The sequence below is a fragment of the Schistocerca piceifrons genome, chromosome 2 (assembly GCF_021461385.2).
Source record: "Schistocerca piceifrons isolate TAMUIC-IGC-003096 chromosome 2, iqSchPice1.1, whole genome shotgun sequence".
In the NCBI taxonomy this organism is placed as follows: Eukaryota; Metazoa; Arthropoda; class Insecta; order Orthoptera; family Acrididae; genus Schistocerca; species Schistocerca piceifrons.
Window position 1 is genome coordinate 196,797,840 of NC_060139.1, and position 25,505 is coordinate 196,823,344.

At 42.5% G+C, this 25,505-nt stretch overlaps 1 protein-coding gene across 1 annotated transcript in view; it reads left to right on the forward strand.

Annotated features, from left to right (window-relative positions):
- The window catches only part of LOC124775244, a 364,434-nt gene extending 344,680 nt beyond the window's left edge, over window positions 1-19,754 (forward strand). Inside the window, exon 2 of the mRNA XM_047250082.1 lies at window positions 19,563-19,754. Coding sequence (XP_047106038.1) covers window positions 19,563-19,754 — 192 coding nt within the window. The remainder of the gene's footprint in view (window positions 1-19,562) is intronic.
- Window positions 19,755-25,505: the final 5,751 nt, after the last annotated feature.

A 25,505-nucleotide genomic window follows, 5' to 3' on the forward strand; every position in this document is an offset into this window, starting at 1 on the left:
TTAGTATATTGCCAGTGGGCTCTGCCTCGCGTGGCAGGTGGTCCTGAGACGGACGTTGACCGGCGGCGCAGCGGCGCCTGAGGAGACGCCTGTGACGCAAGCAGCAGGTGTGGACGCCTTGCGACACGCACCGCACTTTCCTGCGTCGCTTTTACCGTTTCGGGCAACGCCTGGCTTCGGTTCACATTGCTCGCGACGAATGTTAACTAGGCAGTAAGCGCCGCTATAAATGGGAGCGAACGCCTACCGTTGCGCAGAAACATTGCCTCTCGTGTAACCTACTGTGGCTCTGACTGGAGCCACGTCGCTTTAAACAAATTGTTTGGATTCTGAAGCACGGTCGTATTCGCGAGGCTGGTGGTTAAGAATACTTCACTCGCCAAGGGAACAGTGTGGCAATACACTGTTTCTTTCAGTGAAAGTGTCTTGCTCAGGAACCAGTATCGTGAACCGCACAACTCAAACTCGTTCCTCGGATTATAACAAAGGAGTACCGTTTCAGGCCGAACTCGAAGAGTTAGAAACGGCATTGGACAGAAATTCCAAAGAAGTCCACGAAGCTATAGCAAGTCGCCACGGAATTTAGCGTTTCGGGTAGGAGTGCCACTGGCATCTGTTCACAAACATACACTCTTTGACTAGGCCAATCATTGAACTGTAAACCTTCTGTATGTGTTTGTGCACATCCCTATGATCTAAGGCTACTGATATAACAGTCGGAAGTGCTAAGTGGCTCAACGATTTTCTGTAACTTCTTTCCAAGGCCGCTCCTAACTACTCTGGTTATTTAAAACCCAACATTCTACCTGCTATAGTCACAGCAGGACCCGAGTATATGCTGTGACCGGAGCCTTTCTACCTGCCTTATATAGGTTTCAGCGGAGCGGAGCTTTGGGCGTAGCCCTTGTGTTGTGCACGAAACACCTTTCACGTAATTAACAGACAAAGATCATAACGTTGTTGTGGTCTTCAGGCCGAGGACTTGTTTGATGCAGCTCTTACCGCTAGTCTATCCTGTGCAAACCTCTTCATCTCCACATGACTGCCGGCCGCGGTGGCCTCCGGTTCTAGGCGCTGCAGTCCGGAACCGCGGGACTGCTACGGTCGCAAGTTCGAATCCTGCCTCGGGCATGGATGTGTGTGGTGTCCTTCGGTTAGTTAGGTTTAAGTAGTTCTATGTTCTAGGGGACTGATGACCTAAGATGTTAAGTCCCATAGTGCTCAGAGCCATTTGAACCATTTGAATCCACATGACTCCTACAGCCTACATCCCTTTGAACTTAGGTACTGTATACATGTCTTGATCTTGTAAGTAGGCTGTTTAGGTTTTTATGTTCGTAACGCCACGTACCGCTCTGTATGAAAATCACTGGCAGTGCTGTGTGCAGTCTGTGGCTGGTTGGCATTGTTGTAATATTCGCTATTGTAGTGTTGGGCAGTTGGATGTGAACAGCCCATAGCGTTACGCAGTTGGGGGTGAGCAGCCAGTAGTGGTGGATGTGGGGAGAGAGATGGCGGAGTTTTGAGAGCGGATGATCCGGACGTGTGTCCATCAGAGACAGTAAATTTGTAAGACTGGATGTCATGAACTGATTATATATATGACTTTTGAACGCTATTTAGGTAAATACATTGTTTGTTCCCTATCAAAATCTTTCATTTGTTAAGTAGTTAGTGCCTTCAGTAGTTAGAATCTTTTATTTAGGTGGCAGTATTGGCGCTCGCTGTATTACAGTAGTTCGAGTAACAAAGATTTTTGTGAGGTAAGTGATTCATGAAAGGTATAGATTATTGTCAGTCGGGGCCATTCTTTTGTAGGGATTATTGAAAGTCAGATTGCGTTGCGCTAAAAATATTGTGTGTCAGTTTAGTGTTGATCAGAATAAGTAAAGAGAGTAATGTCTGAGTACGTTCAGTTCTGCTCAGCTGTTTGAAAATCAAATAACGTAAGAGGTTTACCAGCACAGTAATTCATAAATTTTTCTAAGGGGACATTTCATATGTCGACCCTTAGCCGAGGATACCTCACTGGAATGTTCAGATTTTTTGTTGTAGTTTGAGTAATTAGTGTAGTTATTGTTTATTGCTAGCGCGTAATTGTAGAGAGAATTTTCTTTGTAGTTGTAATTTTTCATTGTTGTAGTGTAAAACAGTTGTAGCATGCATGTAGATTTGCACCAAATATTTCGCAGCCACGCTTCCAATTAATTGAATATTATTTTCAGTTCTATTTTAAAGTGTTTTCTCTTTTTGCTCTTCAAATTGTGCTTTTCTGTGTTATCGTGTGAAATATTGTGACAATTATGGCGTGTGAAAAACGTAACACTAGGCTGCATAGTAAGTTAAGAAATGACAGTGAAGACGAGAGTAGTGTGTTAGCGCCACCGTGTAGTGAATTAACAAATATTCAGAATAGTAATTTGGTAACTGTGCGTAGGGAAATGGGCCAGGCAATACATAATGGTGTAGACAGTGAAACGATTAGTGAACAGGGAAGCATTATCGATCGATCGGTGGGCAACAGCTCGTCTCAGGAATCCGAAATGACAGGACAAAATCTTGCAAATGCTGTAGATTCAGGTTTTGGGTTCGCGCCGTTTTCTCAAATAAGTCAAGACACATTTTCTGCTTGTCAAAATGTGAATGTTGCCGGTGCAAATGCACTGCCGAAAAGCATAGAGGAACAGATTCCAGACACTAATACATTATTATTGAAATTAATGCAACAAATGAAACAAAATCAGAGACAAACACAGCTACAGTTGGACACAATGGAACAAAATCAGAGACAAACACAGCAACAATTAGACACGATGGAACAAAATCAGAGACAAACACAGCAACAGCTTCAAAAGTTAGACTCAATGGAACAAACAATGTATTTACCTTAATAGTGTTCAAAAGTCATTATATATATAAGTCCATGAGATCCAGTCTTACAAATTTACTGTCTCTGATGGACACACGTCCAGATCATCCGCTCTCTAAACTCCGCCATCTCTCTCCCCACATCCACCACTGCTGGCAGCTCACCTCCAACTGCGCAACGCTACGCGCTGTTCACATCCAACTGCCCAACACTACAATAGAGAATATTACAACAATGCTGAGATTTCTGATAAGGGGAGAGTAAAGTGACCGTCGCGTCACACCGACAAGGGTCGACTTTCTCCTCGGCCGGCTGCGTATGACGCATTGCAGTCGGCAGTCGGCGCCGCGACCGTGACCGCCCCGCCGTGTAGTGCAGAGTGCAGAACGCGGGCCGTGGGACGGCGCACATTCCACTCCCTGCTGCCTGCTAGCTGGGGCGTGGCCACTGTCTGCCGGCTGCCGGCTGCACGGCCGCTGCACGTTGTGGCATCTGCGTTCTCGCGTCACCCTACGCGTCGCTGACATCTTCTCCAGCTTCCCGTGTTGCTTTGTTACACGGAGAAACCGCGAAACAGTTGCTCCACGCACGACCGGTGCCGAAACACTTACACTTAAAGTTCCATCACTTGGTGTAAACTATAATAATGAAAATACTATGTTACAAGACAATGAGAGAGCTCCTCACTTCAGTGGAAACAACAATGTCACAGTTCGGATTCCAGAAAGGTTGCTCGACTTGTAACATTATACCCCAACAGAGCAACTAGTCCTGTCGTCGGAAAAGCCACGTATAAGGCTGTTGTACGGCGACTTGTGCATACAGTATACACGTCACAAACATGCCTACTTTCCACAACTGTCGATAATGTTACCCTTTTCACAGGATTTGAGCGTCATGTATGACTAATGGATATGGAAATTAGACTATTAGTTTCATTCTCAAGAGTTTTCTGATTGTTAGAAAGAAACACAGGAAACATGGGATAACAATGTAGGAAGTTCATTAAGTTGTTTTTTCTAATGAATATACGGTCGGCAGCCTATCAACGCCTAGAAATGGTTGCTTCAGAAAAGCAGAACAAATCTGGCCTACTTTCTTATTCTTCCCTAACATAGCTTCAAAAACGAAAATAGCCTAACTTTTCAACATACTGTTCTGAGAAATACGAAGGAATATTTTAGTTACTGCCCACACACATATATAGTTTTGATGTAGAAAGGCCATGAATTTTTAATCGCTATGGGCCGCGCGGTGTAGCCGTGCGGTCTAGGGGGCCTTGTCACGGTTCGCGCGGCTCCCCTCGTTGGAGGTGTGTGTGTGTGTGTGTGTGTGTGTGTGTGTGTGTGTGTGTGTGTGTGTGGTAAGGTAGATTAAATACTGTGTACGCTTAGGGACAGATGACCTCTGTAGTTTGGTCCTACAAGATCTTACCCTAATCACAATGTACAAAAAAAATAAAATAAAAAAAAATTAAAAAAAATTAATCTTTTTAGCCAGGGGGTACTTCAATGTGTGCATTTTGTATAACCACAAATTAAATACTTACATATTCTAATAGCACAATACAAACATTTTAATTTATTAAGACGCTTTGTTTATATCTTTCTCTTAACAACTGACCTGTCAAAAGCGAAAGGTACGGTGTGGTCATACTATACTGTTATTCAGTATTTTTATGCAACCCTACTTTAGTGTTACTGAGCCAAATAAGCAACTTACTTTCTTATATATATATACTCCTTGAACTTTTCAGAATTTCATTTATAAGTGTTGGAATTTTATATTTACTTTACTCAAAATTTTAATTTGCAAAACTTCATCTTTTTAGCAAAACTTATTTACTCACTTTCACTTATTATCATAAAAAATATAATTTTAAAATCGTTAAATTTGTGTGGAAACATCTGTTCCAGTGCTTACGCAAAATATTACTTTCAGACATTGACTCAAAGATGAAAATTAGTGCTTGTAGATACTGACTAAAGCACTTCAATTGTTTCCATAACAGGTTTACTCGGAATAAGCAAACACAAGGAAAGAACCCTATGTAGGTGAATGATTAGTAATAACATAAAAGTGCACGGCCGACTTCCTTCCCCATTCTTTCCTAATCCGATGGGACCGATGACGTCGCTGTTGGTTCGCTCCTCTAAACCACCCAACCAATAAAACAATAGGATGAACAAAATTTTATGTTTAACACAATAATTATTCAAAAAAGTTAATTTTGAATTAATGATTCACTCTTCTACAGTTCTAATTATACAGTTTGTAACCTGTTGGCTGTAGGCGTTGGGTGTGGCTAATAGTAACGGCGGCATACTAGTTTCTTGAAATATGGACTAATTAATTCTTCTTAGCGTCGTTTTGCTGTCCGTAATACAGCCCAATAATCTGTACTAAAGCCGTAATAATTCAGCAGTCGCTATCCGAGGCTATTGTGCAACCGTTTCCTGGCAAGGCATCGGCTGCTACGTCCAAGTCTTGCCTACTCACTATGTCCTCTCGTTCCCACTCGCTCCACAGGTAGCGCGCCAAAAGCACAAGTCACCTTTCTATGCTTCCCAAGTAACTTCCGTGTAGTACAAAAGCACTCCATCTTTTACATAACACGTATCCTACACATTGTCCCTGAGCGTGTACTATTTTATACAAATAACAACTAGCACATATATATAAAATTACATATACGAATATTTTGATTTCATTAATCCATGACAAAATGTTGTTTAGAAAATTATACATTTCACATATTTCTTTACATGAGTTACAAATTACATTAGCAAAGCACTCGAACATTACATATTTGACACTTTCCATATAGACTTTGCATATGACAGTTATATTATGATCAGTTTTATAGACAAAAGCTTTTTATAAATTAGATATTGAACAATACTGTTATAGACTGAGAACATGAGTTACACATTCACTTATCAGATAGTACAAGCCTTAAATAACAAATTATCACCAGTTGGTATTTTTGTTGGGGGGCAGGCTTATGGGCGCTCAATGTCGAGGTCATCAGCGGGTATTTTTGTCATCTCTACAAGGCCTTCAGTTTTGTAGATCTTGACAATATGCCTATTTTCTTAGAAAAACTCAACTTTTTTGGAACTGATGACTTTGCACACAGCTAGTGTGGATCATACTTGACAAATAGACTGTAAAAGATTCTGCTGTCGGAAAGGTAGCAAAGTTTAGTCACTGGGTTAAAATCACAACGGGAGTCTCACAGGTTTCAATTCTGGGTCCACTCCTATTCCTTGTATTTGTGAGTGACCTTCCACTTAACATTCAAAAAGCAGATTTGGTTCAAATGGCTCTGAGCACTATGAGACATAACATCTGAGATCATCAGTCCCCTAGTACTTAGAACTACTTAAACCTAACTAACCTAGGGACATCACTCACATCCATGCCCGAGGCAGGATTCGAACCTGCGACCGTAGCGGTCGCGCGGTTCCAGACTGAAGAGCCTAGAACCGCTCGGCCACATCGGCCAGCGCAGATCTGGTACTTCTAGTAGACCATACTAGTGGTATAATAAATCCCATTAGAAGCAAGTGCCAGACGAGTTAATAAATGGTAACTTCCCAAGAATTATTAAGTGTTTCTCTGAAAATGTACTCCCCCTAAATTCTGAAGAAAAAAAAAACACGCAGAATCAGTTCTGTATAACAAATTGACCGACAATTGATGTAGGACATGAACAGGAGTCAGTAAGTAGGGAAGAATACTCCAGTTCAGCTACTTCTGCTCTTTGTATAATTGCTAACTTAAGATAATAAAAGGGTCAACCTCCAGACATATTTCTCATATTTCCAGTCAGTAGCGTCGTACAGAATAATTTCCTGGGATAACTCGTCACTTAGAAAGAAAGTACTGTTTGCACAAAAGGGAGCGGTAAAAATATGTGGTGTTAACCCACAAACGTCATGTAGGTCCTCTTTAAGGTGCTAACCATTTTGACTGAGCCGTCACAATACATATTTTCGCTAATGAAGTTCGTCACAAATAATCCATCACAATTTGAGAAGAACAGTGACGTCCATACCTACAACACTAGAGGGAAACATGCCCATCATTACCCATTTTTAAAGCTGTCAGTGGCTCAGAAAGGATTTCAATATGTAGCAACACATTTTTGATTTGCCCGATAAAATAACAAACATAGACAGGTAGCGAAGAAAGTTTTGAATCTCATTTAATGTACGTTCTCCTTGAGAACTCCTCCTATTCCAGCGACGAATAGAATGGGGGCCCAAAAAATCTAAAAAAGTGATAAAAGACACGGAGAGTCACCAGAACCACTAAACCTGTAAAATGCAATAAAGACGGGAAGCGAAATCACATATTGTGCGGAAGTACTTTCATAAATTCCATAAAAACCGTTCTCCCCGTGCCACCCGAACGGGACCACTAACGAGAAAACTATGTAGTAGTACGGTAAATACTTACAGCTGTGAGCACTGAGGCCGCATACAACCCATAACGCAGGCGCGGTATGAAACAGATACGTGATTGCTGGAAAAACGGGAAGTAACAACAGAACGGAGACGGAATCATCACAACATTAGCAGGGAAGAGAATGTGAACATTTAGAAAACAAGGAAAAATATTACGTTACTTGCACACCTTATCGTGACTGTATATCATCATAATTAAGTAAAATATTTTTGTTATAGAGGTCAGCGCGTTCATTAATAGTATTGAGAGGACGGTAATGAAGACTTCTTAAGATTTCGATTTGTTCCATGAAATTTACAAGGAACCTATTGAGTGAGGTCGCAAGTTCTATCTTTAGTAAGGCTCGTTCGAAAGTGTTATGTTAACAGTACGACGGGAAAAGTAAAACCTGCCAATGACTCATCATGTACAGCAGGAGGGCGACGGAAAATTAAGTGTCCGGGAGGTGCAGAGATGAACCTTCTGTGAGATGTAGGCATTACACTTCACAAAATGGACATAATCGACATTCAAGAAATGTTCAAAACAAACCATTAATTCGCACCGTGAACACCGAATGCAAAATAGCGCGTCATAGTGATCACAGAGGTCTGCACCTCCAAGATAGAAGGCGAACGCCTTGGGAGCTACGAACCATGAAGGACGTTCAGCTAGGTATTCACTTTTAAAGAATGCGTGTGCAAACATATTGGTGTAACAGGGTAATGAGAACTGAAGGAATATGAAGCATGCAACCGAATTCGAAACAGTTTGTCGTGAAGCTTATCCTTTAAGGCGTAACTGCAGATAATGCGATATATTTTACGAGTATGGGCACGGAAAAAACAAGCATCCAGAGGCTGAATTTGTTGAGTGGTTCCAGATGACACGATCTGTAATATCACACACTTTTCAGGAGGGACAGTTCTCTCTAAGGGAGTATGATTTTTATACGCAGACCATGAATGGAGCAAAAGAAAATTATTTTCACCGGCTGTTGGTCAAAATCAGTGCTCATACCACAGTTGTAGTAACGTTACGTGCATTTTCCCACTCTTGGTTGCTGTGACGTAAATTTTTTCTTAATGCCATTACTAGATCAAGCAAAAGGATCATAAGGGACACAGTAAGTCCAACTTCTCGCAGCACAACAAATGACTTTCTAGCTAATTTACCATCCAGATTAACAGTCGGCATAATTGTATACAAATGCATTAAGGCACTGATGTTAACTGATCTTGATACCTTTAATTTCCAGGGTTCCTTTCATATGCATTTCCCCTTCAAATCTAAACTGGCCGGAGTTGAAAACAAATTCCTCACTGAAAGATGGGTTAAATTTGTTTAGCTCACCTACAAATCTTCGGGCCGATTCCGCAGTTTGCAATGCATCGTCATGCTGGCGCTTTGTTTGAAATTTCGTTATTTTGCATCTTCAAATTTTGTACCACTGTTTGCAGCGATGCAACCATCCACTGCCTCCCCAAAAATCACAGTAATCTATGTCGTGCGCAATTTGATGTGCCTAACTTAGCAGGTTACTACCATGCAGATGGTGTAAGTTGTATCGAGCGTCCTTGAAATGCGCAAACACTTTTTGTGACAAGTGCACCTTGTGTTTCCTTGAATACCCACAGTTTTTCTTACGCTCTATACGGCTGTATCGATGCGGACTTACTCGAAATCCGTTCATATTTTTCTCTTTCTGTGTGCAGTGAATGATATTCCATGTACATAATTACGGCTGAAAGCAAGGGGAAACTACAGCCGTAATTTTTCCCGAGGACATGCAGCTTTACTGTATGATTAAATGATGATGGCGTCCTCTTGGGTAAAATATTCCGGAGGTAAGATAGTCCCCCATTCGGATCTCCGGGCGGGGACTACTCAAGAGGACGTCGCTATCAGGAGAAAGAAAACTGGCGTTCTACGGATCGGAGCGTGGAATGTCAGATCCCTTAATCGGGCAGGTAGGTTAGAAAATTTAAAAAGGGAAATGGATAGGTTAGAATTAGATATAGTGGGAATTAGTGAAGTTCGGTGGCAGGAGGAACAAGACTTTTGGTCAGGTGATTACAGGGTTATAAATACAAAATCAAATAGGGGTAATGCAGGAGTAGGTTTAATAATGAATAAAAAAATAGGAGTGCGGGTTAGCTACTATAAACAGCATAGTGAACGCATTATTGTGGCCAAGATAGACACAAAGCCCATGCCTACTACAATAGTACAAGTTTATATGCCAACTAGCTCTGCAGATGATGAAGAAATTGATGAAATGTATGACGAGATAAAAGAAATTATTCAGGTAGTGAAGGGAGACGAAAATTTAATAGTCATGGGTGACTGGAATTCGTCAGTAGGAAAAGGTAGAGAAGGAAACATAGTAGGTGAATATGGATTGGGGGGAAGAAATGAAAGAGGAAGCCGCCTTGTAGAATTTTGCACAGAGTATAACTTAATCATAGCTAACACTTGGTTCAAGAATCATGAAAGAAGGTTGTATACCTGGAAGAATCCTGGAGATACTAGAAGGTATCAGATAGATTACATAATGGTAAGACAGAGATTTAGGAACCAGGTTTTAAATTCTAAGACATTTCCAGGGGCAGATGTGGATTCTGACCACATTCTATTGGTTATGAACTGCAGATTGAAACTGAAGAAACTGCAAAAAGGCGGGAATTTAAGGAGATGGGACCTGGATAAATTGAAAGACCCAGAGGTTGTAGAGAGTTTCAGGGAGAGCATAAGGGAACAATTGACAGGAATGGGGGAAAGAAATACAGTAGAAGAAGAATGGGTAGCTCTGAGGGATGAAGTAGTGAAGGCAGCAGAGGATCAAGTAGGTAAAAAGGCGAGGGCTAATAGAAATCCTTGGGTAACAGAAGAAATATTGCATTTAATTGATGAAAGGAGAAAATATAAAAATGCAGTAAATGAAGCAGGCAAAAAGGAATACAAACGTCTCAAAAATGAGATCAACAGGAAGTGCAAAATGGCTAAGCAGGGATGGCTAGAGGACAAATGTAAGGATGTAGAGGCTTGTCTCACTAGGGGTAAGATAGATACTGCCTACAGGAAAATTAAAGAGACCTTTGGAGAGAAGAGAACCACTTGTATGAATATCAAGAGCTCAGATGGCAACCCAGTTCTAAGCAAAGAAGGGAAGGCAGAAAGGTGGAAGGAGTATATAGAGGGTTTATACAAGGGCGATGTACTTGAGGACAATATTATGGAAATGGAAGAGGATGTAGATGAAGATGAAATGGGAGATAAGATACTGCGTGAAGAGTTTGACATAGCAGTGAAAGACCTGAGTCGAAAAAGGCCCCGGGAGTAGGCAACATTCCATTAGAACTACTGATGGCCTTGGGAGAGCCAGTCATGACAAAACTCTACCATCTGGTGAGCAAGATGTATGAGACAGGCGAAATACCCACAGACTTCAAGAAGAATATAATAATTCCAATCCCAAAGAAAGCAGGTGTTGACAGATGTGAAAATTACCGAGATATCAGTTTAATAAGTCACAGCTGCAAAATACTAACGCGAATTCTTTACAGACGAACGGAAAAACTGGTAGAAGCGGACCTCGGGGAAGATCAGTTTGGATTCCGTAGAAATGTTGGAACACGTGAGGCAATACTAACCTTACGACTTATCTTAGAAGAAAGATTAAGAAAAGGCAAACCTACGATTCTAGCATTTGTAGACTTAGAGAAAGCTTTTGACAACGTTAACTGGAATACTCTCTTTCAAATTCTGAAGGTGGCAGGGGTAAAATACAGGGAGCGAAAGGCTATTTACAATTTGTACAGAAATCAGATGGCAGTTATAAGAGTCGAGGGGCATGAAAGGGAAGCAGTGGTTGGGAAAGGAGTGAGACAGAGTTGTAGCCTCTCCCCGATGTTATTCAATCTGTATATTGAGCAAGCAGTAAAGGAAACAAAAGAAAAATTCGGAGTAGGTATTAAAATTCATGGAGAAGAAGTAAAAACTTTGAGGTACGCCGATGACATTGTAATTCTGTCAGAGACAGGAAAGGACTTGGAAGAGCAATTGAACGGAATGGACAGTGTCTTGAAAGGAGGATATAAGATGAACATCAACAAAAGCAAAACGAGGATAATGGAATGGAGTCAAATTAAATTGGGTGATGCTGAGGGGATTAGATTAGGAAATGAGACACTTAAAGTAGTAAAGGACTTTTGTTATCTGGGGAACAAAATAACTGATGATGGTCGAAGTAGAGAGGATATAAAATGTGGACTGGCAATGGCAAGGAAATCGTTTCTGAAGAAGAGAAATTTGTTAACATCGAGTATAGATTTAAGTGTCAGGAAGTCGTTCCTGAAAGTATTTGTATGGAGTGTAGCCATGTATGGAAGTGAAACATGGACGATAACCAGTTTGGACAAGAAGAGAATATAAGCTTTCGAAATGTGGTGCTACAGAAGAATGCTGAAGATAAGGTGGGTAGATCACGTAACTAATGAGGAGGTATTGAATAGGATTGGGGAGAAGAGAAGTTTGTGGCACAACTTGACTAGAAGAAGGGATCGGTTGGTAGGACATGTTTTGAGGCATCAAGGGATCACAAATTTAGCATTGGAGGGCAGCGTGGAGGGCAAAAATCGTAGAGGGAGACCAAGAGATGAATACACTAAGCAGATTCAGAAGGATGTAGGTTGCAGTAGGTACTGGGAGATGAAAAAGCTTGCACAGGATAGAGTAGCATGGAGAGCTGCATCAAACCAGTCTCAGGACTGAAGACCACAACAACAACAGTCCCTCGTCGGATAACGAGGGTCCTTTACTACGTGTCACTGGAGACTGGATTTGTGGCTCCCTGTCAAACAAGGCTGATGAACTACATGGCTCGACACTTTCACTTACAAAGCACGTATCGCTATCATTGTACTCTTCACTTACGTTTTCCGCCCAGTCGAGTGCATACGACGCCACACTTTCCACTGACTCATATTGCAGAAACCCTAATATTTCATCTGCCACTTGTTTCTCACTCTGTGAAACTCCTTTGGTTCCTTTCTGAAGAAATGTGAATTTCGGCAATTGTTGTAGATACGAGGCGTGTTTTTTTAAGTAAGGTCCATTTTGTTGTAGACACTAGTAGTTCGCGCGCATACCGCAACTAGCGCGTCCGTCGTGTATCGGCATGCCTCGGGAACAATTGTGCTCAATTTCAGCTCTGTAGCTAACCTGTACAGTTCTGTTACGTGCTTTCAAAATGTTTAAGACTATCAACTCACCCGCCACGTGTGAGGTTCGCTCGGTGATACGGTTTTTGTCAGCAAGGAACCTGACTACTGCAGAAATTCATGACAGATTTGCGAGGTATACGGTGATACTGTTATGAGTGAAAGCAAAGTGCGTAAGTGGGTACGAGAATTCAAAGATGGCCGTGACAACGTTCATGATGAGGACCGCTCCGGTCGCTCTTCTTTGATTACAGGCGATTTGATGGCTTCAGTTGAAGTGAAGATTCGTGAGAACAGGTGCTTCACAATAATAGGTCTCTCAAACGAATTTCCTGACCTGTCGAGATGAGTGCTTTACAAAATTGTTTCTGAACACCTAAAGTTATGAAAACTGTGCTTCCGTTGGGTCCCGAAACTCCTAACAGAGGATCACAAAAACCAAAGATTTAAGCGTGCAATGAAGTTCTTCACTCGTTGTCACGAAGGAGGTGACGGATTCTTGAGTCAGATCATAACTGGAGACGAAACATGGGTTTCGCATATCACGCCCAAATCGAAGCAACAGAGCATGGAATGGAGACATACACACTCGCCTGTAAAGGTGAAGGCCAAACAGACTCTGTCCCAGTGCAAAATCATGGCGTCGGTGTTTTGGGATAGTCATGGTGTTTTGTTGGTCGACTTCATGCAACGAGGAACCACTATCAATGCAGAAGCATACTGCCAAACCTTGAGAAAGCTACGCAGAGCAATTCAAACAAAAAGACGCAGCATGCTGATAAAGGGAATTGTCCTTCTCCATGACAATGCAAGACCTCACACTGCATGTCAGACCCGCGATTTATTCGACAGTTTTGGCTGGGAAGTTTTAGATCACCCACCCTACAGTCCTGATCTTGCGCCGAGCGATTACCATCTGTTCCTCCACCTCAAACAATACCTCAGTGGCAACCGTTACAATGATAACGACGACGTGAAAACTGCAGTGAACTCTCGGTTATCGGAGCAGGTGGCAATTTTTGATGAAGAGGGTATTTTAAAATTGGTTGAGAGGTATGATACGTGTTTGAACAAACTTGGCAACTATGTCGAAAAATAGAGTGAAGTATGTACTTTCTGAAAATAAATTTACTTTCTTGAAAAATCTCTTGTTGTGTACTTATGTTTAAATGGACCTTACTTAAAAAACACGCCATGTATAATACAATGTTTCCTTTGTTTATCATTGCCATTGCTCTGCTTTGTACCAACACCACTAGCGCTGTAGCACTATTGTCAGTTACCCGTCTACTAAGTAATTCAACTACTCCCCGTAGTCTCAAGCTGTGCTCGCCATTGGATACCTCCAGTCCCACCCCTGTTGCCACTAGCAGCCAATATTATGGTTGCATGGTAGACAATGCGTGGGCCCCGTAATGCCGTAAACATCATTGGCCTTTTGCGACCTCTCACTCAAGAGGTTCCTTCTGAGTGTCCGACGTTTCTCTTCAGTGGGTAGGACAGGTACGTCGCCGTGCCTTTGCCTTGACACGGCAGAGGCCGACCGCGGTGACACACTGACGAACAGTTAGCAAAAGAAAGTTGATGTGTAACTGCTACATCAGTAAAGACTTCCAGTAACGAAAGTAACGAGTAACGTAAACTTACGAGAAGAACACCGCAAGTGTCATAACTCAATTTCCCAATGAAAGAGATCAAAATAAGTGAACACCTGTCTCGGCTTATACGTAAACACTCGACCCTGTCTGATAAAAAGGCAGTCTAACTTTTCGAGGTACTTTATCATTCAGCGAGTAAACAGTTCAGTCGAAGCGGTGGCATAGTGGGTAGCGTTGCGGCTTCACTCTTTTGCACCCAGTGTTCGAAACCCAATTATTACTTTTATTTTTGTTTTTCATTTATCTACCCATGTCCGTCCAATTTATATTGAAATAGTGTTATGCTTATTCGGCTACTAACTGTATGTCTGCTGTATAAATTTAAAGCAAGCAATGAAAGAATGAGAAAGTTATTTACAATTGTTTTCGGCGTAATTTGGTTCAAATGGCTCTGAGCACTATGGGACTTAACATCTGTGGTCATCAGTCCCCTAGAACTTAGAACTACTTAAACCTAACTAACCTAAGGACATCACACACATCCATGCCCGAGGCAGGATTCGAACCTGCGACCGTAGCAGTCGCGCAGTTCCGGACTGAGTGCCTAGAACCGCTAGACCACCGCGGCCGGCCTCGGCGTAATTCCTGTAGTGTATTTTGACTAATAATCCATTGCGAGAGCCAACTTAAAGAAAAGAGATCCCTTATGCCAATTTAAAGAAAAGTGATCCCTTACGCGAGGTATGCCGCGAAATTGTTGTCAATACGTGAAATCTTCAGAAATGTTAACGTTTCTTTCTGGAGTGTGATAAACACGAAAAAATGTCACATAGCAAACCTGTCTTCGCGCAATGCTCGTGGTGTTCGGAATTTCCATGTTTTGTATATTTCTCCGGTCGGTATAGTACAAGGGACTGCACAAAATGCTCCTGAAGGATAATTATTGCAAACAAAAGTGCTCTTGGAGTTTTCTCTTGAGAATGCCTTTCCGGATATCCTGCGTTATCCCCAGATCTCCGCCTACGAAACGTGTCCATGGTCTTTTCTGTACATGCACAGACGTCGTGGTTGTGGCGTCTTTGACTATACATAGAATGTTGCTCAAGGTGTACGTTGTTATTGTTCCTCTTTGTCTCACTCATTTTTCGCAGCATGTGGCAGATCGAAAGGACTGCTGGTTAATGGGGAGGGCAAGAACAGAGAACCGAGCGAGGTGGAGCAGTGGTTAGCACACTGGACTCGCATTCGGGGAGGGGGGGGGGGGGGGGAGACATGGTTCAATCCCACGTCCGGCCATCCTGATTTAGGTTTTTAGGTTTTCCGTGATATCCCTAAATCGCTGCAGGCAAATGCCGGGACGTTTCCTTTGAAAGGGCACTGCCGACTTCCTTCCCCATCCTTCCCTAATCTGATGAGACCGATGACTTCGCAGTTTGGACTCCTCCCCCAAATCAACCCAACCCTAGCAAGAGAATTCGTCGCTCAAAAGGTGTCTGTAATGATCAGTAACGTGTCGAATAAGCTTTACTTCGCATAAAAACAGAGAAACATTAAGGAGAATTATTTTATTTTGTTGAAATATTAGCCAGTGGTCGCAATAAAGTGCACATACTGGGTACTGTATGAAATGTGAATATGTGTGTAGTAACAGTATTAACAGTAATGGCGATCAGATGCACAAAAAACCTGTGATGTTTTAACTTCGCTAGGGATGAAGATTTCAATAGAGGCGACATTGTTTGGGGCCCTCTTGCTGGAAAGAACGAATTGGTGTCTGGATAAGTAGCAGTTCGTTGAATGACAAGTGGCAGCCTGCATCTAACAGGGAAAAGCATAAACTGTCAAGCACGACACTGCTGGCTGAAAGGAAACACTACTTTGATCACTAGACTACAGCATCCCAGACACCTTTCATGTATCTCGGTTGCGAGTTGCTTATGCCTAAAATTCACTATAGAGCGGCTGTTTAAAGACCATTATTTGCACTTTTCAATGCCTTGACAGCATTGGCGTTGCGTGCGTACAAATTTGACACAAAGATAGGAGGATATTCGCTTTCCGTTGGTACTTTCTTCACCCCAGCGACGGTGTCGCCTTCAGATTTCAGAACGGAGACGAAAATTAATCACGACTTGGAACAATTCCTTAGCAGAGATTGGCCACGGTGTACTTGTATCTATACGGATGACTCTAAAACTCAGGCTGATGCGGGATACGCCTTCTTCAGCCAAGCTAGCGACGCATACTAAATGTTTCCACAGCCGCCTAAATCGTCTGTATGCACGGCGGAGTTACTGGCCATTGGGGAGCTATTTATAGTGGCGCACAGACTTTCCGGCTCGTATTGATCCTCACAGACTCACAATCAGATCGACATATCTCTCGGAACCCATAATAAACGAGTAGACACTGGGCACTGACGTCGGAATACTTTGTATGAAAGGGAATGAGGTATTTTCCGTAATAAGCTGTTGACCGCCTCGCTAAGACGAGCGTTACAAAACAACAGTTCCGCTGTTGTTAAGTCGGCCATATATCTCTTTGATTACTGCAGGGGCAGTTTCTGACAGTGGGCTATTGCCTGCATTTGTCATCTTACAGCAGGGATGGTATGAAAATAGACACAGATGTCCGAAACTAAAAAATAGATACGTCTCAGTGCAACTTATGATAAAGTTACAATATTTATTTCAATTACATCCTAACCTCCTTCTCAGTCCCTCTCTCTCTACCTCTATCCTCCCCCCCTCCCTTTGTTCATCTCTTCGTTACCACAACCCCCAACCCTCCCCCATCCCCAGTCTGTGCCCATCATCTTCCCCCTGCTCCCTGTAGACCTCCTATCCCATACACTCTCTGTCCATATACTCCCACCTTCAGTGTCCATCTCCTCCTCCTTTCTCTCGAACTTTATTATTATTGTAAACGGAAACTTTATTGGGAATAGAAGTCAAACTGAATGGGTAAATCGGTTGGCAAATAAATAAACAGGAAAATCGGTCGAGCCGTTCTCAAGTGATGATCTTTCCATGCGGCAGTTGATTTTTATTTATATATGTATAAATAAATGCCCGTGGGGGTATTGTTTTGCTTCAAGAAATCGTATTTTTAGAAGTGTCTGTGCGAAATGAAGGTCGAGCAAACAATGTATCTGTCCTCTCTGGCGCTGGTCACACAGATCCTCTGAGATCGGACACGGCGTTAGGTACGGCCCTGCTAAAACCACAGTTTCCATTTTCGCATGATAGCTGCAGGATCGCGATAGCTGCAGGATCGATAAACGGAAATCAAGATAGGTCACCGTTCGGTCTCCGTGAAATTTCGTGTGCGGTGTAATACGGTCTTATCACAAACAAACAAACAGGATTAAAATAATATTTCTGAATGAGAAACCCACTGCTTAGCTTCTTACGCACACAAGGTAACTGGCGTTACTCGTTTGTCTTCTCTTATATACAAAACGCAACTGGCGTTACTCTTACTTATTCTGTGTAGTTGAGCCAAAATGCTAACAATTTGCACATCTAAGCACGTAATACACATTAGATGATCTGTAATGTTTCAACGTGCTCTTCGCCCAAATCTTTCCCTATACGGCCAAACTTTCAGGAAACATTCCTCACACACAAATAAAGAAAAGATGTTATGTGGACATGTGTCCGGAAACGCTTAATTTCCATGTTAGAGCTCATTTTAGTTTCGTCAGTATGTACTGTACTTCCTCGATTCACCGCCAGTTGGCCCAATTGAAGGAAGGTAATGTTGACTTCGGTGCTTGTGTTGACATGCGACTCATTGTTTACAGTACAAGCATCAAGCACATCAGTACGTAGCATCAACAGGTTAGTGTTCATCACGAACGTGGTTTAGCAGTCAGTGCAATGTTTACAAATGCGGAGTTGGCAGTATGGATTAGCACGGGGCAATAGCCGTGGCGCGGTACGTTTGTATCGAGACAGATGTCCAGAACGAAGGTGTCCCGACAGGAAGACGTTCGAAGCAATTGATCGGAGTCTTAGGTAGCACGGAACATTCCAGCCTGTGACTCGCGACTGGGTAAGACCTAGAACGACGAGGACACCTGCAATGGACGAGGCAATTCTTCGTGCAGTTGACGATAACCCTAATGTAAGCGTCAGAGAAGTTGCTGCTGTACAAGGTAACGTTGACCACGTCACTGTATGGAGAGTGCTACGGGAGAACCAGTTGTTTCCGTACCGTGTACAGCGTGTGCAGGCACTATTAGCAGCTGATTGGCCTCGACGGGTACACTTCTGCGAATGGTTCATCCAACAATGTGTCAATGCTCATTTCAGTGCAAATGTTCTCTTTACGGATGAGGCTTCATTCCAAGGTGATCAAATTGTAAATTTTCACAATCAACATGTGTGGGCTGACGAGAATCCGCACGCAATTGTGCAATCACGTCATCAACACAGATTATCTGTGAACGTTTGGGCAGGCATTGTTGGTGATGTCTTGATTGGACCCCATGTTCTTCCACCTACGCTCAATGGAGCACGTTATCATGATTTCATACGGGATACTCTACCTGTGCTGCTAGAACATGTGCCTTTACAAGTACGACACAACATGTGGTTCATGCACGATGGAGCTCCTGCACATTTCAGTCGAAGTGTTCGTACGCTTCTCAACAACAGATTCGGTGACCGATGGATTGGTAGAGGCGGACCAATTCCATGGCCTCCACGCTCTCCTGACCTCAACCCTCTTGACTTTCATTTATTGGGGCATTTGAAAGCTCTTGTCTACGCTACCCCGGTACCAAATGTAGAGACTCTTCGTGCTCGTATTGTGGACGGCTGTGATACAATACGCCATTCTCCAGGGCTGCATCAGCGCATCAGGGATTCCATACGACGGAGGGTGGATGCATGTATCCTCGCTAACGGAGGACATTTTGAACATTTCCTGTAACAAAGTGTTTGAAGTCACGCTGGTACGTTCTGTTGCTGTGTGTTTCCATTCCATGATTAATGTGATTTGGAGAGAAGTAATAAAATGAGCTCTAACATGGAAAGTAAGCGTTTCCGGACACATGTCCACATAACATATTTTCTTTCTTTGTGTGTGAGTAATGTTTCCTGAAAGTTTGGCCGTACCTTTTTGTAACACTCTGTATAGGCGAGTTACTGCACGGGGTGTGCGGGGTTTATTTCAGTTTACGGGTTATCCAGTAAACACCGTTACGTGTTGAACGACCTATATATGATACGAGGAAGATACTGCTCCCATTTACATTTTTTGGAGTTGCCACAGTCTTGGTGGTTGGTTTCACACAAACATGAGGTTTTTTGCGTGAATTATATTCTCCACCCCACGTTAGATTTAGTTCATAACATGACATTATTGTGTCCAGCCGGTGTGACTGACAGAGTGGGCGTTGTCGTGTTGCTGCAGCTCCCGGCGACAAGCCCCTACCTGGTGCTGCAGCTGGCGGCGCCCGTGCTGACGGAGTTCGGCCTGTGCGAGTACCGGCTGCGCCTGGCCGGCTCCAAGGCCTCGGTCGACCCTAACGCCGACGTCTCGCTGCTCGAGGGCGACATCCTGCTCATCGATCCGCCCTGGACCTGCAGCGAGCGAGCTGGTTAGTCTCAGCTGCATTGTCTACCTCTTCATTTGACATTTTCTGTTGTTATCCCTACAATCCAACACATTTTCCTTTTCTGATTCCCCGTCCAGCTCTACTCCATACTCTCCAAACCCGCCCCCCCCCCCTTATTTCCCCCCTTCTTCCCACTCGCACCGCGCAACCACGCAACTAGCTATTCTCTACTTCCTATCCCACCAATTCTCCTCCTCACCCTCCCACCTTCAAACCCTACTCCCATTCCCTCTCTCTCCCTACCTCCCGTCCTTCTTACTCTCTCACTACCCTCATCCCCCTCTCCCTCCCCTTCTCTCACTCCACGTCACACTAACACTCCTCCCTCTGAGCGTTTGCTCTCCCTCTGAGCCATTCTCTCTCTCTCTCTCTCTCTCTCTCTCTCTCTCTCTCTCGTGCGCGCGCGCAGCTGCCGAATCAGAATAAAAGAGAAAATTTAAAATAATCTCTGACATTACTGTCTACGTTCTCTGATACTACTGTCACTGCCACGCGTCCTTTTTCACCACAAAACTTTACACTGTATTTCATTCGATACGTATCGAATTACCACGGGACGGCGCAGTACGTTTAAAGTTCTCTAAGGCTATAGATACTGCAATAAGGGATAGATAAGTAGGCAGTACAGTTGAAGAGGAATGGACATCTCTAAAAAGGGGCATCACAAAGTTGGTAAGGAAAACACAGGTACAAAAAAGGTAGCTGCGAAGAAACCATGGGTAACAGAAGAAATACTTCAGTTGATCGATGTAAGAAGGAAGTAGAAAAATGTCCAGGAAAATTCGGGAACAGAGAAATAATCCGCTAGGAAGTACAGGGAAGCTAAAACGAAATGGCTGCATGAAAAATGTGAAAAAATAGAAAAAGAAACGATTGATGAAAGTTTTGACTCAGCATTAAGAAAAGTCTAAACAACCATCGGTGAAATTAAGAGCAGGGGTGGTAACATTAAGAGTGTAATGGGAATTCCACTGCTAAATGGTGCGTGGAGAGCGGATTGCTAGAAAGAGTAAATTGAAGGCCCGTTTTGAGGCGGAAGATTTGTCTGATGCGATACAAGAAGAAACACTAGTAGATTTAGAAGAGGTAGAGGATCCAATACTAGAATTTAAGAGATAACATTCCATCAGAATCTCTAAATCATCGGGTAAGTGGCTACAAAACGGCTACTCACGTTGGTGTGTAGAATGTATGAGTCTGGATCATACTTTACTGAAAGTATAGTGGACAGACAATTCCGGAGACTGCAAGAGCCGACAAGTGCGAGAATTATTGCACAATCAGCTTAACAGCTCAGGCATCGAAGTTGCTTACAAGAATAATATACAGAACAATGGAAAAGAAGGCGATGTGTTAGATTACAATCAGTTTGCTTTAGAAAAGGTAAAGGCGCAAGTGAAGCAATTCTGACGTTGCGGCTGATAATAGAAGCAAGACTAGAGAAAAAGCAAGATACCTTCACAGGATTTGTCGACAATGTAAAATGGTGCAAGATTTTCGAAATTCTGAGAAGAATAGGGGTAAGCTATAGAGAGATAGGGGGGGAGGGGGAATACACAATGTGCATAAGAGCCAAGACGGAATAATAACAGTGGAAGACCAAGAAAGAAGTGTTCGGATTAAAAAGGGTGTAAGACAGGGATGTAGTCTTTCGTCCCCGACGTTCAATGTATACACTGAAGAAGCAATGATGGAAATGAAAGAAGGGCTCACGAGTCGAATTAAAATTCAAGGTGAAAGGATATCAATGAATCGCTGAAGAATTAGCCATCCTCAGCGAATGTGAAGAAGAATTACATGATGTCCTGAACATAATGAACAGTTTAATGAGTACAGTATATGGACAGAGAGTAAATCGAAGAAAGACGAAGATAATGAGAAGTAGTAGAAATGAGAACAGAGAGAAACTTAACATCAGGATTGATGGTCACGAAGTAGATGAAGTTAAGGAATACAGTAAAATAACCAGTGACGGACAGAGACAGAGGACATCAAATCAGGCTAGCACTGGCAAAAAGGGCATTCCTGGCCAAGAGAATTCTACTAGTATCAAACATATGCATTAATTTGACGAAGAAATTCCTGAGAATGTAGGTTTGGTACACAGCATTGTATGGTAGTGAAACATGGACTGTGGGAAAACTGGAACAGAAGAGAATCGATGCATTTGATATGTGGTGCTAAAGATGAATGTTGAATAGTAACTGGACTGGTGATATAAGGAATGAGTAGGTTCCGGGCAGAATCGGAGAGGAAAGGAATATGTGGTAAACATTGATAAGGAGAAGGGACAGAATGATAGGACATATTTTAAGACATCAGGGAATGACTCCCATACTACTAGAGGGAGCTGTAGAGGGCAAAAACTGTAGAGTAAGACAGAGATTGGAATAAAAAAAAAATTGTTCAAATGGCTCTGAGCACTATGGGACTTAACATCTGAGGTCATCAGTCCCCTAGAACTTAGAACTACATAAACCTAACTAACCTAAGGACATCACACACATTCATGCCCGAGACAGGATTCGAACCCTACAACCGTAGCAGTCGCGCGGTTCCGGAATGAAGTGCCTAGAACCGAACGTCCACCGCGGCCGGCCATTGGAATACATCCAGCAAATAATTGACGGCGTAGGTTGCAAGTGCTACTCTGAGATGAAGAGGTTTTCACAGGAGAGGAAGTGTTGGCGGGCCGCATCAGACCAGTTAGAAAACTGATGACGCCCCCCCCCCCCCCCCCCAACCCTCCTCAAAAAAAGCCCTTTCATCACTCTAATTACTTTGTTGCAGTTGAAATTTTAAAGTTTCCATCCGTATTTTCTTTGCTACAAAACTTAATTTTGTCACACTTGTCTGTACAACAGATATTTATCTACTTCATTTTTACCGTAGATTTAAACCTTTCCTGGTGAAAGAAGCACTTCTGACCACCATATATTTGTCCATAATTTAACTGGCTATTTTTCAAATATCACTTCTCTTGAACAGTGCTTATTCCGCAAAAATTTTACCACAATGTAGCTATCTTTTTCTTTCCTTCTTGAAATGGTACTATTTCAAAACGCATCTCCTCTAATAGCTTCACAATCCTGATCTGTTTCTGATAGTTTGATTTCTTGTTTCCATTTTTCCCAAGGAATAATTTTTCTGGCTAACATATGTGAAAAATTCTCTTATCGACCACTAACAGTCTTGCATAGTATCCGCAACGCTTCCAAACGAACCTGTTGCCAAGATAGAGCATAATGTATGCAATTTCTGTGATTGGCCTAAAATTAATGTCTAGACTTCAGACTCGCTCTCACGCAGATACTGCTTCTGCGATACGTTCGAGACAACATCGCCGTCTAGAGTGGGGTGGCTTGCTAGCAGCTCGTCAGATCGCGAGTTTAACTCAGCTGCAGAGAATGGTTCAAATGGCTCTGAGCACTATGGGACTCAACTGCTGAGGTCATTAGTCCCCTAGAACTTAGAACTAGTTAAACCTAACTAACCTAAGGACATCACAAACATCCATGCCCGAGGCAGGATTCGAACCTGCGACCGTAGCGGTCTTGCAGTTCCAGACTGCAGCGCCTTTAACCGCACGGCCACTTCGGCCGGCTAGCTGCAGAGAGTCTGATCATCATACCAGCTCAAAATACACACTTCCATGTTGGTGAAGGTGCCAATAGGTCCCTTTATATACCGTTATATGGAAAATCAAATGAATCTGCTCTATGTCGAAAGTCTCGGTCATCGTTTTTAGTACTCTGGTCGTATCTTTTTGCGAAGTGTCTCTCTACAAATGACAACGAACGTTATGTCACTTTATTCTTGTTTTTGTTAGGTCTCCAGAACCGCTGAAAAAAAAGGAGTCTCATTTAATAGAACGATAATTACTTTTACAATTTAGAAATACTGAAACAAGGAATGATGCAGCACTTGCCCACAGATATTTATGTCTATATTAAATTACGCATCTATTACTCAGACAAGTTAAAACGAGAGTATTCTGTTACAGACCTGAGATATTAGACGCACATATAAGCGCAGATTGACGCGCTTAGTACAAACAGTACCAGTAAGCAAGGATGTCGAAATAAATACGGGCAGAATAAACATCATATTCCAAGGACAGAGAGAGAGAGAGAGAGAGCGCAACTGGCTCTCCGCCATGCATAGAAAGCATCTTTGGAGCAAATTTATGTTTCAGCTTCAAAATCTTGCGTGGAGCTGACAGATTTTGGCTTATAAGGTACTGAATCAATTCAACTTAGTCAGCAAATACACAGTGTGGGTTGTCCTTTGGGTCTACATCAAATCACCAATCCAAAGATAGTCAAAACACACAACATTTATTGGACATGGAAGAAATGAAACCTATGTGCGAAATAAAGAACAGGAAAGCTTAACTGACTTGTTCAGATACATTGATCTACATATAATACGAAAAGTTGATACATCATAAGTGCTATTCCTGATCTAGTCATACGATTTCCTCACGAAATTTAAATCGCCAACTTTCTCCTCAGTGTCTGAAAATATTTTGTTGGCGCCCAACTACCTAGGCAGAAATGATCATCATAATAAAATAAGAGAAATAAGAGCTCGCATAGGAAGATTTGAGTGTTTGTTTTTGCCATGCGCCGGTAGTGAGCAGAACGGTAGAGCAGTAGCTTGAAGGCGATTCGATGAACTGTCAGGTAGGCACTTAATTGTGAATTGCAGAGTAGTAGTGTGGATGTAGATATGTGATGATAATTTTCAGATAGAAAACAGATAAAAAACCTGCTACATCTAGCACTCAAAGTGATTTTTGAGTAAGACAAACCAACATTCAGTATCTTGCATATGGCTGCATTTCTCTCCATTTTTTCTTAGCGAGAATGGAAAGTAAGAGGAGCTAAAATAGACCCAAAAGATGATTTTAAGCATTTAGTGCAGCAAATTCGGGTACCAAAACTGAACATTCTGGTACAGCAGTTCCTGCGGTAGAAATTTTAATATAATAGCCTTTCTTCCCATAAAATTTATCTGATTGGACCATGGCTAAACTGATGTTATTTACTCTAAAATTCCTGAAACATTACCACAAACATCTTACCACGACATATTGAGATTAAACGGAAAGCAATAGGATGTCCATTGTATTAATGCTGTCTTGGTCAGATCCTAGGGGATGATGTTATTTTGAGACAAATGGAGTGTTAGCAGGTGGACTTGCACTATGGTGATGTAGACTACATCGTGGCTTTGCTGCTGTGACGATATGGCTGCCTCTACACTACATGACACTCTCTGTTTCTGTCTGATTATCATTGCTTACGCTCATACCACGAGTCTTGAGCGACTTCCCCGATCAGGAGCAGCACCGAGGTGTCCCAGAGTAAAAGCAAGTGTCTCCGTTTGTTGCTGCTCTGCAAAATTTGCCATGGGCATGTCACTACGCGAAACTTTCATTCTGAATGTCATTAAATTTCATTCCCTAGCACGGATCGTCAGTGTCTTGAATCGAATTATTTGTTAGTATCTTCGGTTGATCTTGAGTAACTTTGTATTTCCCATGCTGAAACACAAAATTTCCATAAACATTCCTTCTACATGCACTGTGCTGTAATGCTTAATTCTTAAGGCCACAAAAAGTTTTTTACGTCGTAACAATGAAATTCAGGGTGTTCCATTTATCTGATGACCGCTTGTACTTCGCAATAGATGGCAGGCAGCGAGCGCTCCTTTGCTTGGCAAATCAGATGCCT